Genomic DNA, 18,390 nt, shown 5'->3' with positions numbered 1-18,390 from the left:
CCGCAAGTTACGCTAATTGGCACATCTGCTTTATTATTTATTTAGTTATTTATTTACTTAATTTTTAAACAAACTGGGTTTTTGATTTTTTCCTTTTTGTTCATTCCATCACACTGAAAAGAAGGAAAACAAAAATGGTTTTGAATTCACTCAGTATTTTGGACTCCTCAGATGAACGGAACATTGCACACACACTTGGAACAGAGAGAGAGAGAGAGAGGAAAGTGGACTCCCACAGGGCCACACGCACCAGATCAAAAAACTGGGATACAGTGCAAGAATTTCCCAAAATGATTGGATCATCATTACCAAAAACTTGCCATAACAACACCAAGAAACAAAAATGTTTAAGCCACACTGTTTGACTTGGGATCTTTCCTGCTTTTTTTTTTTTTTTTTTTTAATGTTTACCACACAGAGAGAAAGAGGGCTGGTGGGTAGGAGAGGACAGACTCACAGATGTGAGCAGGACAGGAAGGGAAACTTCAGAGTGGAGCTGAGAGAGGGTAGGAGAGACAGGGTTCAGGAGAGGGGAGGGAAGGGACGTGGAAAGCCATTTCTTAAAGTTCAGGCATGTTCTTGGTCAGCCTCACGTTCTTCTTCTTTACCCTCATCCTGCCGGGCACTTTCCTTAGGTTTGGTTTCATCTACAGCTTCTGAGGAAGAAAACAAAACAAGATGGGATGGAGGAAAAAAAATGAGAGTTAATATTAATCTCATCTGATCATGTGATGCTACAACACATTTCTCTTTTTCATACCGTTATGTAAGAGATTTAAGATTAAAAAAAAACCAAAAAACAAAAAACATACAAACTATTTCTACCCCAGTAATATAATGTCCAAGTTCAGGAGTTGGCATCTCAGAAACTCTTCAGTAGCACCTACAGAGAAGCCTAAGAACAAAGGTGTGATAATAAGGGAATGTTGCCCACTTAGCAGACATTTCTGTGGTCTTTATTCTTAGCCTTACTTCCAAGGTACTAATACGTGAGATATTCACATAGGGAATCAATAATCATCTTGTTTTTCTGTTCAATTAGTGTCATAAAAATGGTGATAGATAATTTATGTGAGTTAATGAGCATTCATCCTAATTTCTAGAAGTATAACTGCAAAGTGAAATACTGTAATTTTCAGCTCCCATTGGAAGCAGGGGTGGCTACATAACAGTATGGGCCAGTTAGAATTTTTGGAAGACAGCAGAGTTGGTTTTGACCTTTGGATTCTTTTATCCTAATGACTAGGGTATCCAACAAAACTGGTTGGTGAGGTAGCAGCTATGTTGTGATAATGAAGACAAAAAATCTATACCCTAAATATGGCAAAACAGCAAGAAAAGATCACTTAATGAGTGACAATACCATCCCTGGACATCTTTCTTTATACCTCTTAGTCTTTTTAAAGGCACTTTTGTAGTTTTTGGTTTCTTGGAACCAAACACATTTCAAGTTAATATTCATAGGGCAAATATTTAAAATAACCTGTGTCCTTTAAAAATGAATTTCTTGCTATTGCTTTTTCCCCTCTTAATGCCTATTAGATGCTAACGTTTCTCATAAAGATAAACTGGACTCAGTGGAATCTTCTTAGGCTAGCAAATTTATATTTAAAGTTAATGGATACACTTTAAAAAACTCAAGCACATAATAAATAAGACTTTCCATCTTTTTGAATGTTGATTTACCTCTTCGAAAATTTCCCTACAGAACTCAAGTTAATTGACTTACGCTAGAAGATAGTATTAATATGCCAGCTTGTCTAAAGAGAATTCAATCACCCTGAAATCACCTGTGATACCAAGGAATAACAGCCCAATCACCCTCTCCGCCCCTGCCCCCCAAGACCACCACTATTGGGTTCAGTGATTTGTTAGTAGGACTCAGAACTCAGCAAACAGTCCTATCCCTGGCTATAATTTATTACAGTGAATGGACACAAAGCAAAAAGCACGGGGTAAACTGGAGGAAACTAGACAAAAAATTCTAAGAGTCTTCTCCCTGTGAGGTTATAGGATATACTCAATTCTTTATCAATAAATTCTGATGATATATGTGAAATATCATTTATTAGAGACACTCACTTGAGCCTCCAAGTCCAGAATCTGTATTGGAGGCTGGTCATGTAGGCACCTTTTGCCCAGCATGCAAAAATCTAGACTCCCAGAAGGAAAACAGATATGCACAGCCTACACTACGTGTATGCTCACAGATTTTAGACACAAGGAACCACTTTATCAATGACGGAATATTTAGAACCCCCTGAAAACAAAGTTCATGGATTCCGGCCAAGGGTCAATTTTTTGAGTGGGTCTTTCTAATGACAACAGTTCCAGACTCCTTTCTGAACACGTCCTAATATTTAAAATAATCTGCGTCCTTTAAAAATGAATCTCTTGCTACTGCTTTTTCTCCTCTTTATGCCTATTCACTACTAGTGTTTCTCATAAAGATAAACTGGAGTCAATGGAATCTTCTTAGGCTAGAAAATTTATATTTAAAGGTAATGGATACACTGAAGTGTAATACAGCTATGCTTTAAAGAGATTAAACTAGCAATGCTAAATAAAATGGATTGGGTATTAGGAGAAGATACTGAGTTGAGAAAAATGGAGCCTGTTAAGGAGACCATTAGGAGAGCTCCTAAAAATGCATATATCCTTCAAATCAGTCATTTATTTATATTCATAAAAACAATATTTATATCTACCACCACTTTAAATACATTTTCAGAATTCTTTCTTTGGAACACCTATCTAACAACACTGTTTAAAAAATTATCTGTGGCAGAAAATGTTATTTTCTTCAAAATATATTTGGTTTATGGAATCAAATCAGGCTAGCCTGGTAAATAAATGTAAACAGCCCTGAAGGGCAATTTCATCTTGCACTGACTCACTTTAAACTAAAGTTTTAAAATCCTATTTATTTTGTAGGGTTCATAACTCACTATAGGCAATCTTAAAAATGTAGTGATTTGATTGATGCTACCTACTATTTACAAAAAAAAAAAAAAATTAAGGCCGTAGCTTTCTAGGTTGTCAATTATTAACACTTGAAGAACAGTGCACCAAAACAAGTACCCTAAACAGACAATAAAATTCATAGCCATAGAATGTTACAAGGAAAGGGACCTTTAAGATCTTCCATGCTATAGACTCTCTAAAGGATACAGCAGCATCTACTTCTGTTCAACTTTGAACAGACAAGTAGAGGGAAAGTCCTCAGTAAATATTGTTGAATGAAAGAACAAGTAAACATTTCTCATTTTATTGATATGAAAATTGAAGTCCAGGTACATACCAACCCTAAAGAAGTCATGATAGGTAATGAAACATGTTGACCACATAATTATTTATCTATATCTCTAACCTATTCTCGTCACCTGTTTGAAAGAACTATAAAATTATGCTATTCCTGGCTCTTTGTATAAAATATTTTGATATACTAATGTTAAGCTGTCTCACTGTGCTCAGAACATTTGTAAGCATACGTGTGTCACTTTAATTCATTCTCACCGTTACCTTAATTGCCTTATTTTACAACTGGGGAAACTGAGGCACAAGGAGATTAAGTCACACTGAGAATAAATGGCAGAAAATTCTAACCTAGGGCAGAGGCATTCAGGAAGTTTCTGTTGTTGATTACTTCTCTCCTCTTACCTTAGCTTAAGATGGATGATGAGGGAGCTCACAAGTATGTAGGCCTGGAGCTTACAAAATCCAAAAATTTGTCTCATTAAAAGCAGCTCATCAGATGGAGGGAAAAAATCCTGATTAGTCTTTCATAATATGAGATCTAGTCTTGGCACTTTCTGGCACTAATTATATAATTTGTAAATGCTAGAGATGACTTAACATGTAATTTTCAGTATTTTGCACAAAACTTTGATCATCATGGTGAGAGTCAAAGACAGATGAACAGCTGAGGCCAGCTGGTCACTCCAATTACCACAATCCAATTAGGGTAAATAACCACATTCCTCCTCTAAGGATCAGCCTCCCCCTGTGCAGTTGATACTTAAAAGGCTGAAGTGAGATTTTCAGTGCCAGTTGATAGTGAGCAAGGGAGTAGAAGTAACTAGGTGTGAATCTAGCCAACAAGTGAGACCTGGAGTTACTGAGATAACAACAGAATCGAGCAAGATAAAGAGTGGAACATGCATTTTCTTTCTTAGTTTAGCACTGAATAGTACTTTCACTCATATTGAATATGAAAAGCTAATATTAATGCTGTTTTGGTTAAGATATTACAGGAAAAGCGACTGAGTCACAGTACTATGATCTGAATGTTTTTGCCCTCTTTCCCCAATAGTATTAGCAAGTGGGGCCTTTAGGAGGTACAGCACCCATGATTAGGATTAGTGCCATTATGAAAAGTTCTTTTCACCATGTGAGGACATAGAAGATGCCATCTATGAGACAGTAGGCCTTGGCAGACAAAATGAATCAATGGCTACCTTGTCCTCGGATTTCCCAGCCTTCCTAACTATGAGAAATCAATTTGTGTTGTTAAAAAGCCACCAGTTTTTAGTACTTTGTTATAGCAGCCAGGTTAAGACACACAGGTGGAATATATACGTATATATTTTTTTATTTTTTTAATGGTATGACTACACACTACACACTTATATCAGAAATACATCCAATCAATTTGGACAAATTCTATCAATATCTAACCAATAGCTTTAACCTACCTATGTTCTTCCAAGCCCCAAAGCCTCTTAGAATTCACCATGTTCACTGGAAGACTCCATGAATTTTAATATTTATGTCTTAAACTTAGATAGAAAAAATTAACATGAGAGAGGATAAAATCATGTATTCTTTTTTGTTTTTTTGTTTTTTTTTTGGTACTGGGGATTGAACTCAGGGCCTTGCAATTGTGAGGCAGGTACAGTGCCACTGAGCTAAATCCCCAGCCACAAAAACATGTATTGTTAATACTCCACACTAGAAAGTTGCTTAAAAATGGAAGGACAAATATATTTGTTCATTTATTTGTTCACCCAATGAAAGGAACTGACCCTTACCATGGGCCACATATAATTGTATCAACTATAAATGTGACAATGGTAATAATGAAAACAAAAAGCAAAAATCCATATGGTCTTGGCCTTTATATGCTAATGGTTACTATAATGAGGTGTTCTGCTGGATCACTTCTCTAAAATTTACAGAGTTATGTGTTTTTAATGAATCTCATAGATTTTGAAAAATAGAAAACCCTAGTAGTTTTCACACTCTTGATCCACAACTACTATTCTTAAGATCGAAACCTCCTATTAAGGTAGAAATAAAAATGTAAGATGTAGAGGTGTATAACTATGTCCCTTGAAACAGTGAAATGGTAGTCTTAACAAACAAAAGGGACTCAAGTGGACAATTTCACAGGGGTCTTTGCAAAGATGTGTACTAAATCGGCTTTCTGATCCTTGCTGAGAAAGATTCTGGAAGCAGCTCTTGCCTGATGCATCCTGTTCATTTCCTCGAAAGGGTGAGAATAGCAAGTCTGTGCATTCTGTTGGTGAGCAAATACCAGGAGCATATGCAGCAGCGGCTGCTTGCCTGCTCAGCCAGGCAGCCTGCTCGCAATGCTGCTGGAGGGATGGCGGTGTTCCCAGCTGCCATCACCCACACTGAGCTCTAATGGCCCTATTTTCTGGCTGTGGTCCAGGCCCCTCCACAGCCGTACATTACTGAAATTAGGTTGAGTGGGTTTCTGAGTAAAACATTACCTCTTGGGACCTGTCCAGCTCTTCCCAGCCTTGTCAACATTGATTACATAGAAGCAGCTATCATTCTGGGGCCATGCCCACAATTACTCTACCAATCACCATTGAGCTAGGTTGTTTTGCTTCCTTTCTCTTTTTATTTTCATCTTTCTTGAATATTAAGAATCATCACCTCAAAGCTCAAAGGAGAGCAATAAAAAAATTGGAAGCTCTTTCATGTGTCCCTTTTGTTACTTACATGTTCTCTTGCGCTCCCTACCAGATGTCGATCTGGAGCCTGCATCATGGCTTTTGCTGGTCACTGGGATCAACACTGTACACCATGCTTTATATTTTAAATTATATTCAAAATGATCCACCTAGATACATCATTTTGACATCAGAATAATGGTATAAATTACACCTAAGTCCCCAATCTGAAAGTGAAAGGAATCTTATAATTTATAACAGCATATGTTTAAAATTTTCAAAGAGTAACAAACAAGAATTTTATCAAGAAAAAACTCAGAAGTAGAACGATGAGGTCCAAACAATATTTGAAATGTATTGTACACATTCCACTTCTCAAATGCTGAGGCTGAAAGCCAAGCTGATTTATATCATAGCCTTGCAGTCATAGGGACTCAGAAAAGTTAGTGTCCTTGCTTCTGTTTCTTAATCTACTATTAATATGGATACTAATGCTTCCCTCACTTACGGCCATTTATTTGGAAGTGGTAAGAAGGTACTTAGAAATACATTTAAAAATTTAAACCATAGCGGTTTCACTTTCTCTGAGCACCGACACTCCACTCTTCAGTATGACCTAGTAAACTCTTCTGTCTCTTTTTTAAAAAATTGAAACTAGAGTGTAGTATGTTGAGATTTTAAGGAATTTGTAATTTGTTAGATGTTAATCCGACCTACGATTTGGGAAATCTACTCAATCAAATTCCCTCATCATACCTAAAATTCTCATTCTAGGAGAGAAAAAGAAAAATTTTTTCCATTAATTTTATTGGTGTATGTATATTTATCATTGGGATCCTGTACCTTGACATGACAGGTCTTGGTTCTCATTTTTCCCCACACCCCTGTCCTCCCTTCACCTCCTTCACCCTTCCCTATTTACAAAGACTGTTTCCATTTTTTTTTATTTTTTCACATTTTTTCTTTTCCCTATTTCCTTTCCCCTCCCTACCCTTCCCACCATCCCTTTTGCCATTTGAGAAAAAGAAATGTCTAAAAAAAGAGAATAAACAAGCAAAACACTTCTTCCACAGATTAAGAGATCATTAACATATGATAAAGAGATCCCCACCAATGGTTCTGTAGAGTCTCTGGCTCAGAATATATGGGTACAAGTTAATTAATTAAAGAGAGCTATTCTCCACCCTTTTTAAAATTAGTGTATCTCTGCAGAGCATAGTAAATACATTCATCTTTGGGAAAAGGTATGTATATATATATATATATATTGCATCTTCTCCTTTTTACTTCCTCTTTCCCTCTCATCTTCCCCGTTGCCAGAACCCTTTCCCATTCTTTCAAGGAACCAGCTCTTTGATTCACTGACTCTTTGTATTTTTAGTCTCAATTTCATTAATTTCCATTCTGAGTCTTGTAATTTCTTTCCTACTGTCACTTTTAGACTTGGATTGTTCTTGTCTATCTGGGACCTTAAGCTGCATCACCAGATTATTTTGGATCATCCTATTATTTTTAGGTATGCATTCACAGCTACAAACTTTCTTTTTACAAATACTTGCATTATGTCCATAGGTTTTGGTATATATATATATAAGTTACATTCATCATTGGGATCTTGTACCTTTACATGACAGGTCTTGGTTCGCATTTTTTCCCCTTACCCCTGCCCTCTCTTCACCCCCTCCTCCCTTCCCTATTTACAAAGACTTTATTTCCATTTTTTCATTTTCTCATGTTTCTTTTCCCTCATTCCTTTCCCCTACCCTTCCCGGTGTGCTTCCATTGTCATCTGATTCTAAGAACAGTTTTATTTCTTTCCTGATATATTAATGACTTAATAATGTATTATTTAATATCCACATGTTTGCATAGTTTCTGAAGCTTCTTTTGCTGTTGATTTCTAGCTTCATTTTGCTGTAATCTGATGTCAGCCAGGGGATTATTTTATTTCATTTTTTGGATTTATTTAAGCGTGGCTTGTGGACTAAAATATGGTCTAATTTTGGAAATCGTGCTGCTGAACAAAATGTTGATTGTGTTGTTGATGGACGAAATACTCAGTAGATATCTGTTGAGTCAGTTTATTCAATAATATTTTTCTTTGTTAAGTTTTTGTCTGGTTGGCCTGTGAAATTGTGGGGGCGCGTGTTAAAGTTCCCTACCATGAATGTGTTGGTGTTTATCTATCCTTTTAAGTTTAGTTCTTTGGGTTCTATGAATTTTGGTGTGCTGACATTCAGTCCATAAATATTTATAATTGTTTTTAAAGAGAGCTATTTTTATAGAAGATAAAACAAGAACAAAAGTTAGTGTTTTTATTTGAAAGTAGAGATACGAGCTTATAAAAAACATGAAAACAAAAGGTGAGGAACAAACATACAGGTTGACTATCCTTGGCAAACTTAAACAATAATTAGACCTTTTCTTGCTATTTCACATTGTCAATTATGCATCTTGATCTTATTTACACTTTTAGTTTTTCGCACCAGAGAAGCTATTTGGTATTTACACATGTGCGTCCTATTTATTTCACTTAAGTATGGCCTCAGTGTGCATCCATTTAGCTATGAATGTCTCTAGTTTCTCATTCTTTATGGCTGTGTAGTAGTGTTCTTCTTCCCTTATTAGTGACATGCAGAAAGATCAATATGTACAATTTATATGATTGGCATGGTAGCATTCAATAATTTTTAAAATAATTAAGTAAATGTGCAAAATTAAATGATGTTAACTTTCTTTTTTGTAGTGCAGGGGGTAAAATCTAGGGCCTGGTGCGTGTCTAGTAATTTGTTTTCCTCTTTTCTGTAGATATATCTATGTATATTTTTAAAAGTTCAAAATTCCTTCTGAGAGAATGGGAGTGTGTTCAAACTTCACCATGAACTTCTAGAGACCTAAGTTCCAAAAGATCTACTCTGTTATCATTTCCAAATTCTCATGCTCTTGTCCTAAGATGATTGTAGTCAGTGCCACTGTTGCAATGATGGCATAGCATCTGCTTTCCAACAATTTTAAAATTTCTTTTGAAATGACAGGAGAATTTTTAATACATGCATACATTAACATATACACATGATTGTATATGTCATAGTTTTACTTGTGCACTTTGAGATACAGTAGAATCATATAATACTCGAGCTTGAAAATATATGAGCTATCCTATCTGTCCCCAAATTTATTGATGAAGAAATTGAATCTATAACAGGTAAGGTGATTCATCTAGGGTCACAAAACAGGAAAGGTAGCACTGAGTACCAGGACTTCTGATCTGCAAGGCCTAGTAATCTTTCCTTTATCATATAATACTGTCTCTCAAGGATATTGGTGCAGATCACACTTGAACTACAAGTACGTTTTGTCTTTGAATCTTGATAAACAGTATTGGCCAGGAAAGTGAAACTTTTAGTTTGGTATCATCACCTTCCCAAACAAAAATGATATAGAAGGAAAAGAAATTTAAGACAAAACTCATAGATTGTGTTATTAAATATTCGAGGGCACATAAATCACAAAACTTAGATTTCACTCAGGTAGAGTTCTTTTTTGACAGAATTTTATTGTTAATTAAACTTTATATCCAGTTTTTAATATCAGGGACTAATGATAATAAATATTATTTACTATGAACTATAACAACTGGCAAAAATGAGAGGTTGATTTGCCTCAGCAAAAAGAGATTATAAAGCCTGGAAATTTACTTCAGAACAATATTTGATTAATTATATAAGAATTGCAATCACTGTGGAAATCAATGTGGAGATACCTCAAAGAACTAGGATTTTAGGTCCTATCTGACCCAGCCATCCCTCTGCTAGGTATCTTCCCAAAATAATTAAAAGAATCTCACAAGACTGATATATGCTCACCCATGTTTATAGCAGCACAGGTGGTAATAGCTACTTGGAAACAGCCCAATTGCCCATCAGTTGGAGAATGGATAAAAAAGATGTGTGTGTTTTTTTTTTAATAAAATGGAGTACTACTCAGCCATAAAGCATGAGAAACTAGAATCATTCATAGGAAAATGGATGCATATTGAGGCCATACTCTTAAGTGAAATAAATAAGACACACATGTGTAAATACTGAATAGTTTCTCTGGTGTGAAAAACTAAAAGTGTAAATAAGATCCAAATTGTATAACTGACAATGTGAAGTAGGAATAAAAGGCCTAAAAGTGTAGGGGAAGTGGGAAGGGTAGGGGAAAGGAAATAAGGGAAAAGAAAAAAATATGAGAAAAGGAAAAAATGGAAACAAAGTCTTTGTAAATAGGGGAGGGTGGAAGGGTGAAGGGAGGGCAGGGACAAGGGGAAAAAATGAGAACCAAGATCTGTCATGTAAAGGTACAAGATCCCAATGATGAATGTAACTGTGCTATATATTTTAAAAGTACCAGTAAATTCAATAAGATTTTAAAAAATAAAAAAAAATTTAAGAAAACGTGAACCACAGCAAATGAAACTACAGCCAAATTCAACATTAAAACTCAACATTAGGGTAGTAATTTTTATATAGATTATTGAATCAGAAAATATTTTGTTTTTCCCTCTCTAAATCCTCCACAGATTTAAGTAAGCTTAAATCAATAAATGTATTTTAAATATTTGAGTAAAAAATATCTAGATTATCTTTAAAGTGGAAACTAAATGTGCTTCCACTTCAAACTTTATAAATGTCACAGAAAAAAATTAAGTCAAGAAAGCACCTAAGGTAGATACCGTATAAGGAAAAGGGAAGTAGATGAACTTTTGTGGGGTGGGGCTTACCCGAGATCGAACTCGGGTCCTTGAGCTTGTGAGGCAGGCGCCAGAACAAATGAGCTAAATCCCCGGCCCAGAAGTAGATAAATTTTTGTTTGATTCAGAATGGGATTTCCTGGAGAGAAAAATTTTTAGAGGACTTTCATTTCACACAGCAACTGTAAGTTATCTACATTGTTCAAGGCACCTCATAGGGAATTAGCATTTTAAATCATGACTCCCATATCATGTACTGATGCATCTTTGGGCACCACAGTGAACTCATAGAAGTTCCAAATAATATATTTTTCTAAATAATATTTTTAATTTTGCAGGAAATAATGGTATTTATTGATACTATGCAATCTATTAGTAAGTTCTTTGGACCTAAAAAACTGCCTAATAAACAGAGTGGCTAAGTATTTCTTTTGCATTAAAGGGTGTCAAGAATAAATTGCTTAGCTATTAACTGAGAAAGTTTGGAAGCCTTTGTTTAAAATTTAGATATATAAATATATGGATCACTGATATATATATATGTTATATATCACTGCTGGAATATATATATGTTCATTTATACACTAAAATTGAAAATTCTGAGACGTTAGCATCTTAGTATGACAATTACAATATATAGTAACAGATTATCCAGAGGCAACTTTCTTAATATTAACACTATGAAAGGCTAATTAGTCAGTATTTTTTTTCTTTTTTATTAATATGCGTTTGAGATGGATAATGAATTACATTCATTGTGGGGAGTTGGTACATACATATCACACCCGACTCTTTTGTATTCCCCCTTTCACCCTTGTCCCTTTTCCCATATCTAAAAGGACTTCTTTTTCCTGTTTGCTATCATCTATCTTTTATTTTGCTCTTTAAATTATACTCTGGGTTTCTGATATAAGGAAAACTATATGATACTTAACCTTCTATGTCACACTTATTTTATTTAGCATTATTGTCTCAAGATGCAATAATTTTCCAAAAAATGACTCAAATATATCCTTTTTTTATATCTGCATAGCACTCCACTGAAATTAGTTAATATTTATACAACACTTTGAACATGAGAAAGTTTGTTGTGATTTGATTCATTAGCAAATACTTCTTTGACATAAGCCTTAGGGTAAAATAATAAAATTTTATTGCAAATGTGTTTTAGAATATTATAAATTACTAACATTTAATCCTAGAAGTTCAATGTCAGTTCTATAGATATCTATGTTTAACATTCAGAAAACAAATTGAAAATAAATTCTTTAGGCCGGGGATTTAGCTCAGCGGTTCGGTGGCCTGCCTTGCAAGTGCAAGAACCCGAGTTCAATCCCCAGTACCAAAAATAGAAAAGAAAAGAAACTCTTTAGCCATTTCAACTCTAAGTCTCTCCTCTACACCTCCTAGGATCCCAAGTGATAATCTTAGCTGGGAGAAAATCTCAGTAATATCTCTACAACCTTTACCAATTCTATTTTCTAAGAGGCTATCCAGACAACATTAATGTGAAAATATGGCCATGAGTAAAAGCAACGGCGAAGTTTATGGGGAAACTTGACATTGCAGACTTTGCCTAAGGGTAGGAAACAAATAAGTACTCTTGCTAGAAAAATAAAAGGAGTCAGAGTGTTTGGGGTATTTAAATTATATCTGCAAGGAAAATCTGCATATTCTGACTTCAAAATATAAGAGATTTCCTTCAGCTAAATTAAAGATAGAACTCAAGATGGAGCCTTTAAATCAGTGCTGTTTTATATTTTGCTAAATTTAAATTATCTACCGTCAAGATTTTTGAGTGAATGAAAAAAAAAATAAGTAAAATCTCAGAATTTATAAATGACCTCCCAAAACAAAGAGATCATTTTTCAATATTGAAAGAATATTGAAGTCAATATTCAATTTTCTTTTTTTATTTAGTTTATTGGTACATTTAAAGCAAACAATACAGTTACATTTATCATGTGATCTTGTACCTTTACATCATATATCTTGGTTCTTATTTTTCCCCATTCCCCTGCCCTCACTTCACCCCCTTCACCCTTTCCTATTTACAAAGACTTTGTTTCCATTTTTCCTCTTTTCACATTTTTTTTCTTTTCCCTTATTTCCTTTAATATTCAATTTTCAAGAAGTCAATTTTCAATATTCTTTTTCTTCATCTATCATTCAAATATTCTCTGTGCCTCTATATCCCTACCTCTACCTTCCACACATCCATTCCCCTTGGGAGACGTTATTGATAATCCATCTGGATCTTTACCAAGCCTAGGCATGCTTTCCCTAGCTGCTGGAGGTATGACAACCCACCTGGGACCCTTTGGACAGGGGGGACAGGGGATGTGAACTGGGAGCCACGACAACCCTGGGTCAGTCAAATCATGTCCCATTTGCTTTTGAACAAATCAACCTCTGTGGTACAAATTTGTGTTGCCAAGATCTCTGTGGGATGAGATGACTCTACTTCTGAACTTCTCATCTTTGCCTGGCCTTACTTTCTCTACCCCATCCTTTTACTGACTCCCTAAAAGATTTAATCCAATATACTATTTGCTCCAGAATTCCCTTCTCATGGGCTCATGCAGGAGTTCTGGACCAAAGGTACTCCTTTAACCAAAAATTAAGAATTCAGAGTCAGGGGGCAGGCTGGCCCATTACTTTAGTCAATGTATATGGTAAATCTTCATGCTTACCATCCCTTGTGACCTAGCTCAAATGATATTACCAACCGTCAGACCTACCCTGGGGAGAACTAATCACATCTTTCTCTTTATATGGAAATTATATACCTTGTATTATGGTATTAGGTGCTAGCTTGTAGTGCCCATCCTAGTTTTCTTCAGTTCATTCTGAACCAACGCCTCTAAGGAAAAGGGTACATTGACTAGAATTTAAACCACACAAAGGCAGAGAGTTTTAAATTTTGTCCATTGATGGATCACAAAAGCCTAAAGTATTCCTGGAAAAAAACACATATCTATCACTGCAATTACATTACCCTCCACTCCTGTATCATATGTATCATAAAATATTTAGGCCCATAAAATATTGAAAGTAGTGAAAACTAGGAAAATCTCAAGAATGCTTTGATGTGTAAATAAAACTTCAATAACTTCAGGCTGGGTGTAGACCTATAATATTACTGTGAGGAAAGGCAAGAACAAAGTTTGATCTCAATTCCAAAAGACTGAGTTAGAAAATGAACCCTAATGTTCTTGCAGTTCTTGTCCATGGGAAACATTGTCCCAACCTCTTCATTTGATTGCTAATTTTAATTTCATAGCTACCAACTTTATAACACACTATGAAGACATTAAAGAAGGTAAACACTGATTACCTACTTTAAGCATAATTATTTTTAGAAACCACAAAGTAGTGAGTGGCAAAGAGAGCTGATTCTAGAGCCAGACGATTTGCATTTACATTCTGTCCCTGACACTTACTAGGAGTAAGATATTTAACCTGTTATTCATTCATTTGCCTCATCCGTACTTCATAGTGTATTGGTACCCACCTCATGGGATTGTTGTAAGAATTAAAAGTGTTGATTTAAAGCCCTTGCCAGCAACAGACATGTTTAGGTAAATTCTCATGTGTTGTTTGCTATGACTGGAAGAACACTGATGTTGATTTAATATTTATTATTTGCCAGGCTGTGCTGAAGAATTTCACACATCAGTATTGGACATATATCTGCTCTATTTTTTTATATGTAGGAATAATAATACCTACCCCATAAATTTGTAATTAATGAAGAAAAATACACATTAAACAAAGAAAAACTAAATCGAAAGCCTAAAACAATGCCACTTCCTTGCTCCTATGGGTGCCTAAAAGATGAGTATTATCTTCTTCCTCCTCTCCAAGAGTTTCTGCTTATCCAATCCCATCCCACAGCAAAAGAAACTTTCTTCACATATCCAACAAAAGGTGAGAAAGACCTGTTACTTATGAAGTTGTGCCTTACAGAATGAAAAAAAAAAAAAGTACTTTTGAGAAAGGCTTTGCAGTCAGGGGCCGAAGTCCAGAAATGATTTCAAAGGGAAAGGTGGACCATCCATTTCCCTTGAAGGGCAACCAAAGAAAGGAAGTTAGGGTTGTTATGGTGAAAGAATCAAGGCTGCCACACAGCAATGCATAAGAGGCAAAAGCATCTCCTGCTGCCTCCACTTAGAGAGAACAATCTGTTTCACACCCAAATCTATTTCCCTAAGCTTAGCTCCACCTGAGAAAAAGTGTGCTTACCATACTGAATGAGCAAGAGCCAAGTCATCCCATCAACCTGCATCCAGTCAAGGTACATAGTCAATGATAGCTTTCCAGGCTTAAGATAGATCCAATTTCAAGAGAAATTATTTTATCTGATTGTACCTTTAGAAGTATACACTTGGAAGTGACCTAAGACTTCTGGTTAATAATGAGTTTCTTCTTTTTTGGGGGGTACCGGGGATTGAACTCGGGTCCTTGCACTTGCAAGGCAGGCCACCGAACCGCTGAGCTAAAAATCCCCAGCCCTATAATGAGTTTCTTAAGCTTTAAAAACATCATAAACTGTGAGACTTTTCAGGTGTATTTATTTATTTGTTTATTTTTGAGCCAGGGTCTCACTATGTAGATCAGGAGAAGAGAAAAGTTAGACAGGCTTCTTATGTCTGTCAGTTAGTTTTGATCAGAGCTACTCTCTTAGTTCTTCTTTCTTATAATTTTTTGAATTTATTGAACTAGATTGCTTAGGTATTGTCCTAATCATGTCACTGTATCAACCTAGGCCTTATCTAGTGACCAATTACAAAAGTGTAAGTATCTGTATGTACGTATGTACTTACGTATGTATGTCAGATTTTGAGAAAGTTACTGTACTATCTTGTAGGTTTTAAAATTCAATGAATCATTTGTTTTGTTTTATTATATTTGATATCTAACTACAAAGTAATTATTTCTAACACATCTTTAAAAGCAAAAACAAATCTGGACTTGCTAAATTGTCCAATCTGATATTGGATTAAGTGATTTCGATTATTGAATTTCAGATGAAAATTCAGAAACAAACGCTAGACATAATTCCGACCCCATAAAAGTTATTCCAGTAGTGGCTAGAGCAGCCTAAAATTATTGCCTACTTGCAAATCTCTATCCTTTGGGTAATATTTAAATTTTTAAAATAAAAGCCTGAATTCAGGAGTCATATTCAACTCATGTCTTGCCATGACTAGCCAAGATGTATCTGGGTTGAAGTTGAGATTAGGCGGACAATTATTTATCTTTGTTGTTTAATTTTCCCTTACAGCTTTTTCTACACAACACAAAGAAAACTAGAGACTTGGCAGTTGTCTTGCTAATTTTATCATTGCAAATGGGTAAACTACAGAATTCAAATGTACAAAGTTTCTAAATTTGTATGTTTGTCACAGACTTGGTTTACAATTGTTCATAAAATTACATAGAATTGTTGATGTAATTAGTGGAGGCTGAAAGAGACCTTTGAGATTATTTGATTTCAGTCCCTTAATTCCCCTTGAGAAAAACTGAAGACAGAGATTCTGTGACCTGCCCAAAGTCACACAGCAAACTAGACTTTCACAGCCTTTGGAGATGAATGGTTTCCACTGTTTGATTTTAGCCCTGTCTCTCACCAGTGGCCCTATACGTACTGTAGAATTACTTCCTTCTTTCTCCCCTTCTTTTCTCTCTCGATTCTTATTTTCTTTTCTGAAATACAAGGCAATTCAATATAATTTTACATTAAGGGTTGCCAGAAGTAATTTTTCTTACACTGGAGACGTGCAGAATCAGGGCTAAGGAATATTGCTTTATAAAATATCCGTGTTTTATGTTCAGATTATGGTAGCTGAAGTAGATACTCTACACAGGGAAAAAATGGGGACCCCTAAAATCAGTAACTTGAGTCAACCCATTTGCGACCCCACCCCCATTTTTCAGGAGCTATTCCTACTCCCCATTCTTATTCCGCAATAAATTTTCCTCCTTTAAAGAAAAATAAAATCAGCAACTTGATGTTAAACAGTTATCAATGATTATAGTAGATTTCATAAATTAAATGTCAAGAATTATGGGACAATAAAAGTCTAGAAGTATCTAAACTCACGACAAATTCTTTCCCGTCTAGGAATCCATAAGAGATAATTTCCATGTCTTAAAGAAAAGGAAATAAAAATACACATCATTCCCCCCACCAACCACCCCTTCCACATACCAGTGCTAACAGAATGTTAAAAAGCCAACTGTGAAGGTTTAACTCAGTTTTTAAAGTTAATTTTAAAGATAACATTGTAACAAAAAGGCCCTATGAAAGGTGGTTGTATTACATACTGGCACGTGGATAAATAAATGCAATCTCTATCTCTTGCTGGGACAATTCATTTTATACACTCATTGTATGTGTTGGCTTCCTGGAGCCTGTCAAATTACAGTGCTGACTTTGAGTGAAAAAAATTACTTCAAGAATCAATAGCACTCGCTGGAACATAATCAGAGCTATATCGGAAAAATAATATTAGTATTTGTACTGATTATTCCCTTTTCAGTCAACCTCTCCAACCTCTTTACTTATATTTAATAACAAAGAATATTACAGATGTGGTTATTGGGGGGACATTGGAATAATAAGCAGTGAAAGAATGAAGATTCATAGAGATGAATAAGCATCTTATTTGGGATGGAACTATAGATTTATAAATGACCATGCTATAAAAGTGCCCTTTGAAAAATCATCCCTGTCCTTTTTTTCTCCACCCAATATCTTTTTCTCCAATAAAACCATTTCCAAAATGTATGTCTCGTGTTAGACTTCCTATTACTTACCTTCTTTCAAAATCCTATTTGAAAAAGAAATCACATGTGTTCAGAAACTTTAGAGCAGAAAGGGAGCTAGGAGACCCTCCAGGAACCACCAGTCTGATGCAGACTCTTGACACCACCTCCAGTTCCAATGAAATCTACCTCCCCTAAGACTTAAGAAGCTCTGTTGGCTCTGGAATAACACAGAACAAAGATATAGTCTTTCTTGTACAAGATAGCCTTTCAAAAATTCAAAGATAGACTCTTCTTGAAGTTTACAAGTCTGTTCTTTTTTCCTCTTTCATCAATAAATTTCTTGAAAGAATCAGTATTAATTGCAACATCTTTTCTTCATCTCATTCTCCTTATTTCTCTGAGAGCCCATCTAATGTACCATTTTTCTAAAGGTACTACCCTTGAGTCAACAGAATTTAAATAAAATCATATTCTAAACTTTAAGGTTTGCTCACTTACCACTGTTCTGGATCTTTCCTGATTGCTTTTGTTGAATATTGACCTTTGCTTAGGTTACACTCCAGAAAGTAACAACTGTCAAAAAATTCACCCAGTCTTCTTACTTTCTGAAGTTTCCCATCCTTTTATACTCCCGGAAGTACATTTATCCCAAAGAATATTCTTCATAAAGTCTGCTTTCCACTCTAAATAGGACCTTCCTAAGATTCAAGACTGACACCCACTTTTACCTGTAACAAAGCCAAAGGTTGACCTTTCCCCTGTTGTCTGAACTGCTGAGAAAACCAGACATAGATCCTCCAAATTCCCATTCCTTGTCTCTAGAATGTTTAGCTGAAATTAGATGTGTACCTTTGAAATGAGCCAGACATGCAGAAAAACAAATCCTATTTAGTTGAATAAACTTCCTCTTATTGCAAACAAACTCAGCTGTAAATCACCCTAACTATAATTCGTCTACTT

The 18,390-nt window shown here is 35.3% G+C and overlaps 1 protein-coding gene across 3 annotated transcripts in view; it reads right to left on the bottom strand.

Moving 5' to 3' along the window:
* Positions 1–382: 382 nt before the first annotated feature.
* Gap43 (growth associated protein 43) overlaps positions 383–18,390 on the bottom strand; it is a 103,465-nt gene continuing 85,457 nt past the window's right edge. For all 3 annotated transcript variants that reach the window (XM_033755912.1, XM_033755913.1, XM_033755914.1), the window contains exon 3: positions 383–656. In XM_033755912.1, coding sequence (XP_033611803.1) covers positions 568–656 — 89 coding nt within the window. In that variant the 3' untranslated portion in view covers positions 383–567. The remainder of the gene's footprint in view (positions 657–18,390) is intronic.

The sequence above is a fragment of the Fukomys damarensis genome, unplaced genomic scaffold (assembly GCF_012274545.1).
Source record: "Fukomys damarensis isolate Sample0158 unplaced genomic scaffold, DMR_v1.0_HiC HiC_scaffold_24, whole genome shotgun sequence".
Classification (NCBI taxonomy): Eukaryota; Metazoa; Chordata; class Mammalia; order Rodentia; family Bathyergidae; genus Fukomys; species Fukomys damarensis.
Note: the sequence above shows the minus strand (reverse complement) of the source record. Positions and strands in the feature narration are given on the sequence as shown.